The sequence below is a fragment of the Vanessa cardui genome, chromosome 4 (genome assembly GCF_905220365.1).
Source record: "Vanessa cardui chromosome 4, ilVanCard2.1, whole genome shotgun sequence".
In the NCBI taxonomy this organism is placed as follows: Eukaryota; Metazoa; Arthropoda; class Insecta; order Lepidoptera; family Nymphalidae; genus Vanessa; species Vanessa cardui.
In genome coordinates, this window is record NC_061126.1 from 5,334,295 (window position 1) to 5,344,479 (window position 10,185).

The 10,185-nt window shown below is 33.3% G+C and overlaps 1 protein-coding gene across 1 annotated transcript; it reads left to right on the plus strand.

The window, feature by feature from the left end:
• The first annotated feature begins 375 nt into the window (after window positions 1-375).
• LOC124544278 (ATP-dependent RNA helicase SUV3 homolog, mitochondrial) lies at window positions 376-9,706 on the plus strand. The gene is made up of 15 exons (XM_047122755.1): window positions 376-874; window positions 1,249-1,369; window positions 1,487-1,655; window positions 1,932-2,118; window positions 2,696-2,773; window positions 3,062-3,153; window positions 3,396-3,535; window positions 3,802-3,936; window positions 4,277-4,383; window positions 4,857-5,050; window positions 6,129-6,308; window positions 7,159-7,307; window positions 8,268-8,366; window positions 9,044-9,185; window positions 9,535-9,706. The coding sequence occupies exons 1-15, from the start codon at window positions 454-456 to the stop codon at window positions 9,631-9,633; spliced, it is 2,313 nt and encodes a 770-aa protein (XP_046978711.1). The 5' UTR covers window positions 376-453; the 3' UTR covers window positions 9,634-9,706.
• The last annotated feature ends 479 nt before the right edge of the window (window positions 9,707-10,185 follow it).

Here is a 10,185-nt window from a genome sequence, read left to right on the forward strand (position 1 = left end):
GGAAAAATACAAAAAAGCCGCTTCATGGTGTTACAGGAATTGAAAAGTATATTATTATAAATTCAGTTACCTAGTTTTAATGGAAATTTTTTCTAATATCGATCAAAAGATTTACCATTTTTGATTATAACCATGCCAATTATATATGTATATTGTAAATTTAACGGGCTTATTTATAAATAATACTGTTTATTGAACATTTTTTTCTTTCTGCCGTTAGATAATTGTTACTCGTTTTAGTATTATCACAAACAAATAACCGTCAGATTGTTTTAATAAAATAGCCAATAGCCTCATATACCATATTACTTATAAAGGCTAATCGCCTTAAAATTATTTTGATAGACATTTCAATTTTTTTTTGTGTTTTGCAACACTGTTTTTATAGTAATGTGACAGACTGACAGAAGCAATTACAAAATTTTAGTACATTTATTTTTGTTTTTTATCAAAATGTACAAAGGGTTTTCGCGAATATGGACTATTTATTGTGTAGATAGGTTACAACCGTGCTTTTCCCCTTTTGTAACTAGTGTACTCAACTCTCGAAATGGAAAACTTAATATAGGTTATGTTTTTAAGAGAACCAAGAAACATGATAGAGGTAATCCCTCAGCTCTATTCGTTCCAGTGCCGGTAAAACCTAATCCAGATGATATAAATGTTGGAGAAGAATTCACAGGACGTTTAAAAAAGCAAGATCTGTTAAAAATATTAAACAAATTTTATCAAAAGCCAGAGATTCGATTACTTGCATCAGAAAATGGACTTGATGATCAGTTACTGCATCAAGCTTTTTTATCGTTTAGAAGACATTGTTTAGAGCATGATTTACCTCCGGATTTACATATAACAATAAGTGATATCTTAGTGGGTAGGTATTGATACTTTTATTAAATTTGAGATAAATAGAAATATATGTTTACCTGGTAAACTACATGTAATTACATGATGACTCTTGATCCAGGTTGCTTGAGGCCAGGTTGATCTTATATTTTTATTACTAAGCAAATAGAAAATTATTTATTTTGGCTATTATACAATAGTACAAAAATTCAATTTTATAACTATAGATAATTCAAGTTCTACCCATATTTAAATTTTGTGGGAATATGCTAGAAACAATAACTATCAAGTAATTGTTATGATAAAGAAGAAGACCCCTCATTTGCTATTTTTATATAACTAATACTTTTCAGATTACTCTTGTGGTATTTGTATATGTTATTCCAAATAATTATCTCACAGGTGCAGGCCATGTAGATGATTTGTTTCCATACTTCCTTAGACACGCTAGACTTGCATTTCCACATCTTGACTGCTTAGATGATCTTAAGAAAATTTCAGACCTAAGGACACCAGCTAGTTGGTAAATATAAAAAAGTTGATTTGAATATAAGTTCAGGAGTTTTTAAAAAGAAAACATTTTATTGCCACTATCTGAAGAATATATCATTTAAAATTACAAATGTTTTTCATCCCACAGGTATCCCCAGGCACGTAATATGAATAGGAAAATAATTTTCCATGCAGGACCCACAAACTCCGGCAAGACATATCATGCTATGGAGAGGTTCCTTACATCAAAATCAGGTGTCTATTGTGGACCATTAAAATTATTAGCAACTGAAATATATCACAAATCAAATAGTAAGGTATGTACATTGCACTCATTAATGTTGTATGTTATTTTAAAATATATGTATTCATATATTGTTGTTTAAAATCCATAAAAGACTTACTGTAACATAAGATTCTTCACGTTTACTGCAATAAAGTAACTATAATAGAAGATTACTTTCAATAATATTGATAAAATCAAAAACTTTTCTGCAATTGCAATTTCTAAAAAAAATTTGGTAATCATATTTTATACATTTACTTTTATTAGTAATGAATATTATGCTATGTTATGGGGTTAAATGTTTTAGGGTACTCCTTGTGATTTAATCACAGGTGAAGAACGACGGCATGCTACTCAATACACAACCCTCATAGATAGCAAAGATGAAGCAGAACCTGAAACTGAGAAGGAATCTTATTTGCTCGATGAACCGGAACTTACACCTTCAAAACATATTGCGTGTACAGTTGAAATGACATCCTTAAATGATACATGTAAGTAAATTAATCTGTTTGTTTGCCAATGAGTTGTCGACACCTGGATTATATTCAGATGATATTTTTCTTATTGATTTACGCAAAGGCGATTTCTCAAAGAAAACTAGCCAACTGCAAAGGACTGATTATAGTGCATTTTCTTTCTCAATTCTCTCATTTATAATTAGTTGAGATAGCAAACCCTATATGACTGAAAAGAATTCAGGCTAAGGACACATGGCTTGACATGATTTCTGAGGCAAGAAACTGTAAACACTGCTATGATTTCTTAATGAGAAAACCCACTAACATCAATAACTGGAATCTGGGTTTGAGTCCAAAATCTTAGATATACCTTAGGTATATTACAGCTATAAAACTAGTTGCTAGTTTACTATCTAAAATTAATTAAGATAAGAATTTAATAGGTATACACCTACCTTCAAGACAATTCCTAGAGAAGCTCAGAGTTGTATTCATTAGTCCTTAACTACTTTTTAACTTTTCGTTACATTGCACACAAAAGTATTAATTTATAAATTAAATTATTTTATGACAAATAAGATAGATTTCATATCTATATGAATATTTTCAGATGAAGTTGCCATTATCGATGAAATCCAGATGATCGGTGACAGAGGAAGAGGCTGGGCGTGGACGAGAGCTGTTTTAGGTATTTGACATTAATATGTAGTATGTAACTCATTGTACTGCCAAAACAGATTATTAAGTTTATTGCAAACAATGTTATCTATAAATATTCAACAAGAGTTTGTTTAAAAGTAAGGCAGAATATGTATTTTGTTTGTGAAAAGAAATAATTAATGTTACTTGTTCTTATTTAAACATAAATTTTAAGTATATATTCGTCTCATTTTCAAAAACATATTGAACATTTCTCTGCCGTGGCAGAAGAAGTATATTTAAAAGATTGTTAAATTTTAATTTTGTATGTCAATAGGTTTACAAGCTGAAGAAATACATTTATGTGGTGAAGCAGGTGCGATAGGCCTAATAGAAGAAATTTGTAATACAACTGGCGAGGAAATGGATGTAAGTATAATATGTTATAAATAACTTCTTACATTATTTGTTGCATTGGAAGTATTGTATCAAGCATTGCTTTTATTATTCCAACTTTAATGGCGATATAAGACAATAATAAGAATTATTTTCCTTGACTATTTTCAGTAAATTTTTTAAGTTATGATAAGAATTATGTTTATAAAAGATTCTTAATTCAAATCTTAATTCAAAGTTCCTTTCTAATTACTAAATGTTCCAATTATTTGCAGGTGCGTTCATACAAACGGTTAACAGAATTAAAAGTAGAAGACGCAGCTCTGAGCTCACTGGACAATGTGCGCGCCGGCGACTGTATAGTGTGTTTCAATAAGAACGACATTTACAGTGTAAGTCGAGCGATAGAACAGAGGTCAGTCCCTGGTTGAGGCAGGTATCCGAATACAAATTAAAATCATTCTATATTTTAGTTTGAATTGTAATTAGTAGATAAGAATTGTAATTCGATAATTAATTTGATATTTTAATTATAAAAATTGTAATGAATAACCACAAAAACATAAAATCATAATATTAAGATATGAGTATAAGATTTGACTTAATTTTTTATATATCGTTATTATATAATTGAAATATCTAGGTACATAATTGGCAATATATATGTATGTTATATTTCAGAGGACATGAAGTGGCTGTAATATATGGAAGTCTACCACCAGGAACAAAACTAGCTCAAGCGAACAAATTCAACGATCCAGAAAGCTCTTGTAAAGTTATGGTCGCCACAGATGCTATCGGACTTGGTATTAATTTGTAAGTTAAGGCAACACTTGTTATTTAAACTAGAAATTGTTGGATTTAAACGGTATTTTTTAAATATAAAATTATTATCATTATTGCCTCATAAATTAGAAAACCAGTCCAAACATATAAGGTGATAATGCTCATAAATATGAGAATACAAATAAATAAGTTGCAATCAAGAAGCCTCATTAATTATAGCACATCTATGGCTAGAGCTCTTCAAAATGAGATCATAACCAATTTTTCTATGTGCAACTATCATCTCTTAATCACTGGGACAAAAATCTGCTTGCGCTATTAATATGTAAGATTTTTCTAATGACCCTAATAATTTTATGATATGTTTTAGGAGTATACGAAGGATAATATTTTATTCGCTCATAAAACCCGTTATAAATGAGGATGGTGACAAAGAAATGGACGTTATCAGTATATCTCAAGCTCTACAAATAGCAGGTATGTTTATTTGAGGATCAACATTACTTAATGCACAATAAGAAGAAGTGTTGTGACTACTGCGTTTGGAAGTTGCAGATTTAAAACTGTTTTTTAAAACATGTTCTTCATGGTAAGATTTTCTGCAAGCTCACTTGTTCGTATATCACACATAACTTTTTCAATCACCTGACAGCACTACTTAGAATTATTGTGGTTGATTTGAAGTGTGAGTGCGCCAGTCTATCCAAAAGCACAAGGGACATAACATCTTAGTTTGCAAAGGTTGGTGGCACATTGGCCATTTAAGGAATAATTAATTTCTCATAGTGCAAATGACTATGGGTCATATGGTCTAATAAGGCACCTAATGGTAAGAGGTGATGATACCAACTTAACTCAACTATATTGGTGATGTACATATGCATACTATTTGTCAAATTTTTTCATCAATAAATTGTATAAAATTAAATAAATTTTGACATAATTATTAGGGCGGGCCGGCCGATACGGTAGTGCCTGGGAGACAGGGTACGTCACCACATTCAAACCGGAAGACCTCGCTACGCTGAAGACACTGCTGGCTCAACCCCCGGATCCCATCACTCAAGCGGGGTTACATCCTACAGCTGAACAGATGGAGTTGTACGCTTACCACCTACCTCACGCTAGCCTTAGTAGCTTAATGGTACACATTAAATTAACTTATTTAAGATTTTCATCAGTGCCAGTGTTTTATCCACACTTGTGAGGATGGTTACTACCGACTCTCTAATTATTTTACCGACTGTACTCCCAATTTCTATGTTCCGGCTAAGGTAGGCCAGGGTTGAAATAAGCACAAGATATATAATACCTATGGTAAGATATTTGTTTGCTATCTACTGTCGGCATAAAGTGAAGTCTGTATTTCATTTAAAGGTCTATTCACTTATGAAAAAGAAGAGTTAATTTTTAATAAAAATTTTTTTGCTGTCTCTACTCTTGGTCGTCTCACGTACACTTAGACTTGTAATCTTGTAAGCACGAGCATCACCCGTACATGCACGATGGTAATTTAGCGTGGATCGCGCCTTTGTGAGTGAAAGACCTATTCCAACAGTACTATTCTAAATTAAATAGAAATAAACTGATTTTAAAGTTTTACTTATAAATGTTATGTCGACGAAATAAGTCGTCAAATCAATGATGATAGAAAGAGAGAAATGTTGTTTTGATCGTATGACAACAAACAACAACAGCCTGTAAATTTCCCACAGCTGTGCTCCTTAGCACCCCTTTCTCCTCTACCTTTGAGGAAAAGATTCGGAACATATTCCACCTCGGTGTTCCAATGCGGGTTGATGGAATACACATGTGGCAGAATTTCTATGAACTTAGACACATGAAGTATCCTCACGATGTTTTCCTTCACCGCCGAGCACGAGATGAATTATAAAGACAAAGAATATTCAGTCGTGCTCGCCTGGGTTTGAGACTGCAATCATCGGTTAAGATGCACGCGTTATATAATTTTTAAACATTTGTCATTATTCAATATTGATGATGATGAAGATGTCGTTATTCAATAAGTTTGATTTCTATATAACGATATCCCAAAGGAAAATATATAAGACTGGAAAATTCAAATCAACAAACTGTCTTTGTCTTGGGAACGAGTGGTGTTTTATTCATGGTCCTTCGAGCCGGATCTTTCTAACTACGCGGCCATCTTTGTTCTGTATTACATCATACTGTGTATTACAACTATGAAATAATGTCGTCAGGACATATTCGTGCACCTGTGCACGGTGGACGACTCGCTGTACTTCATGTGCAACACGGAGGCGTTCAAGTTCCTGGCGGAGATGATCCAGCACGTGCCGCTGCCGCTGCGCGCGCGCTACGTGTTCTGCTGCGCGCCCATCAACAACAAGCTGCCCTTCGTCTGCGCCACCTTCCTCAAGGTACACTTGTACAAGTGTGCTTCTAACGCACACTCTTACACGATCTCTTTTAATATTAATATGTGTGTGTATATAAATAGGGCTCTTTTTCCTTTGTCACGCAATAACTTGAGAACGACTTCAAAATTTTAATACGGTTTGTAAAAGGAAAAGGGTAATTTTTAGAAATGCCATATTATTAGTTTCTATGGTTTTTCTTTTTATTTAAAATTATTATATACAGGACATATCTGTCGAATTAACTGGTACATTTGAACTTAGACAATTAAAATACATAATAAATGATCGGTACTCACAGACTGATTACCATTGAAACTTCGTTTGAGTATCTAGTATTCTTTTAATTTTGGTAAAGCTTCTACATGACCCAATGACTAGTATATTCTTTTATTTATACTCAATAGGTATATAATTACAGTGTAATGATAATTTTAAATATACAATAGCAGATTTTAGGCCACCTGTATTTACATTAGATATGACAATAGTAAAGTAAAAGTAAAGTAACAGCCTGTAAATTTCCCACTGCTCCACTGCAGATAAGGCCTCCTCTTCCATTAAGCAGAGGGTTTGGAAAATATTCCACCACGCTGTACCAATGCGGGTTGGTGGAATGCACATGTGGCAGAATTTCGATGAAATTAGACACATGCAGGTTTCCTCACGATGTTTTCCTTCATCGCCGAGCACGAGATTCACTATAAATACAAATTAAGCACATGCAACAGCGGTGCTTGCCTGGGTTTGAACCCGCAATCATCGGTTAAGATGCACGCGTTCTAACCACTGGGCCATCTCGACTCTTCAAGTATATGCATTAGATATGACAATATTGTTTTTTTTTTTACAGATGGTACGTCAATACAGTCGCAATGAGCCAATCACTAGGAATTGGATGAGTAATGTGGTGGACTGGCCGCTACCGTCGCCGAAGACCATTATGGATTTAGTTCACCTCGAAGCCGTCTTTGATGTACTCGAACTGTATCTGTGGCTCAGGTGAGTGGAAGTGATATATATAGTGATATATATAGTGTATATATATATCTAGTCAGTAGCGTAGCTAAGTGAGGAAGGGCCCCGGTGCAGAGAAAAAGGATCGGGTTTAACTAAATAATGTAGTGTCTTACCTAAATAATGTAATCAAAATGAAATATACATAGATACCAAATAAGAAATCTTGTGCGCAAAGTCTTAAGGTTTAGTTTAGAGGGCCCCCTGAACTCCGGGGCCCTGGTGCACTGCACCACCTAGCCCTACGATAGCTACGCCACTGGATCTAGTTATCATTTCTGTATCATAAATTTGCTTTATAGTTTGGTCACAGTAAATTATATGCACAGTTATCTAACATAACATTTTCAACCGACTTCTTACTGGCCTAGTTCGCGATTCAGAGCGTTTGGTCATTTTAAAAAACCATGTAATGTGAAGCTACCACTGGTTCGGAATGTAGATTATATCGAAAGGAACCGTTAGAAACTCATTATTTAGTCCTTACCAACATGTACAATACAAATTTATTTCAGTTGTATACTATTCTATGTATAGACACTATTCTACTAGAATTATATATATGTATATAATTAAATCCGGCCTCTAATTTAACAAATATTCGTTCCGCGCTTTTTTAACATCTAAATAATCAGGTGTTAAATAATATACTTTATTTATTCGTGTATTTCTAACTAATTATTTTAATGTATAAATCAGAAACGAAAGAACGAGTTAAATTCCTTTTTTAAATAGTGTTCAAATACTAGTAATATATTAAGATAAACTTATTATCGTTGGATACACTAAATATATGACATACTCGACATATAGTCAACTCAACAACAGCCTGTAAATTCCCACTGCTGGGCTAAGGGCCTCCTCTCCCTTTGAGGAGAAGGTTTGGAACATATTCCACCACGCTGTTCCAATATTTATACTAATATCTTGTATTTCAATCTGCAGCTATAGATTTCCGGACATGTTCCCCGATGTAAAGCTCGTCCGTGAAATGGAAGTGGAGCTGGATGCAATCATTCAACAAGGAATATTTCAAATTACAAGGTAATCATAGCGATCATTATATTTTATTAGTTTGTTGATGTATATTATTTACGTTATTATATACATATATTATTTTATTACAATTATTTACTACAAATAAACAAGATTTCAAATTTTCTTTTGAAGTCTTGAAGAAAATGGATATTATTAGCTACTTAAAGTTTAATCATCTGTAATGGAAGCCTCTTTTTCTCTTTTTTTTATGGTATAGGTTGGCGGACGGGCATATAGGCCACCTGATGGTAAGTGGTCACCATCACCCATAAACAATGACGCTGTAAGAAATAATAATTATTCCCTACATCGTCAATGTGGTGGCACCTTGGGAACTAAGATGTTACGTCCCTTGTGCCTGCAGTTACACTGGCTCACTAACCCTTCAAACCGGTACACAACAATACTGAGTACTGTTATTTGGCGGTAGAATAACTGATGAGTGGGTGGTACCTACCCAGACGAGCTAGCACAAAGCCCTACCACCAAGTAAATTTTCAATATGAATAAGCACAGAGCGCTATATTACACTCTTATATATCATAAGAGTTAACAAAAGTTAACAAAGAGTAACGTAAAGAAACTAGAAAGTGATAATAGAAAAACATATAATAACAGTAACAAGTTATTTGATCAATATCTTTTTATTTGTATTCAAATAAAGTTTTTATTGTTGTTAACAGGTTATTAAGGAATTCCGAGCAAGTGCTTCGCAGTGACACGGATATAAGTGAAATGGGCAGAGGCAAGAAAACCGGGAAAATGCAAACTCAAGTCAAAAGCGACGACTCGAAAGGCAAACTGTCAGATTTACTTGTTGCGAGGGTGAGTCGTATAAGAAGACATGTTAAACTTTTTAAATAAAATATGTCAATTTTATTGCTTTACTTTCAAATTTAGTTTATATCAAAGCTAGTAGTCGCCCGCGGCTTTGCTTGTCTTGGTTTTCATGTGTTAGTATATATTATAGTTCGTATCAAATTTCATCAAATTTAGCGGTTAAATTTAGGGTTAAATTTAGCGGTTCGGTCCTGAAAGAGCGAGTTAATTTCATATTTATCATATTCATATTGATTTTTAAAAGTGTTATATATATTTTTAATGCAATCTTATTGAATAGTTCATTAAATATATTTGTATTTGTAATTATTTGTAATATAATTTATTTTTATAGGGACTAATAACGCCGCAGATGTTAAAGAAGTTACAACAAGAGTTGACCACAGATAAAACTGATCGAAGAAACAAAGGCGGTCGGAATAGAAGAAAATAGTTTGATAAATTAGTCGTGTAAATGTTTTTGTTGAATGAATGCGGGAAAAATTAAAGAATACCTTGTTTAGTCATATTGTTGTTTTATTGTGCGTCTCTGTATTAATTATGTTTATAGAAGGTTTTCATAAATTCCTAAACCCACGGTTGTCTTTTTGCTACCATGCCAAAAAAACACCACTTTTTAAAACGTACCTTTCCATAAGGCATACGCAAAAAAAACATAACTGCTGCTGCTTCACTTTTAGAATGAAATGGAACTCTATCAAAGTAAATCGAAATTGCTAATTTTAAAAAAAGAACAGTTTCGAAAAAAAGTACAGGTAGCAAAAAAGCAGAGCAACTAAGGCCGTTAATCCAATTCAGGTAAAATCGAAAGGGGTTATGAATTTAGCATAGAAAATTCCTAAGCAAGCATGTATAGTACGACACAACTTAGATGTAGCATCGGCAAATTCAATAAAACCGATCAATGCCGATTTATACGACCAAAAAAAATAGCTATCGCGCCATTCGACGCTATTCGTCGCTATAGATTCTCGTGAAATCGACG

Coding starts and splice junctions, on each gene's coding strand:
- LOC124544278 (XM_047122755.1), top strand. CDS start 454: ATGTACAAAGGGTTTTCGCGAATATGGACTATTTATTGTGTAGATAGG. Junction 3,536..3,801: donor AGTCGAGCGATAGAACAGAG/GTCAGTCCCTGG, acceptor GTTATATTTCAG/AGGACATGAAGTGGCTGTAA. Junction 3,937..4,276: donor ATCGGACTTGGTATTAATTT/GTAAGTTAAGGC, acceptor GATATGTTTTAG/GAGTATACGAAGGATAATAT.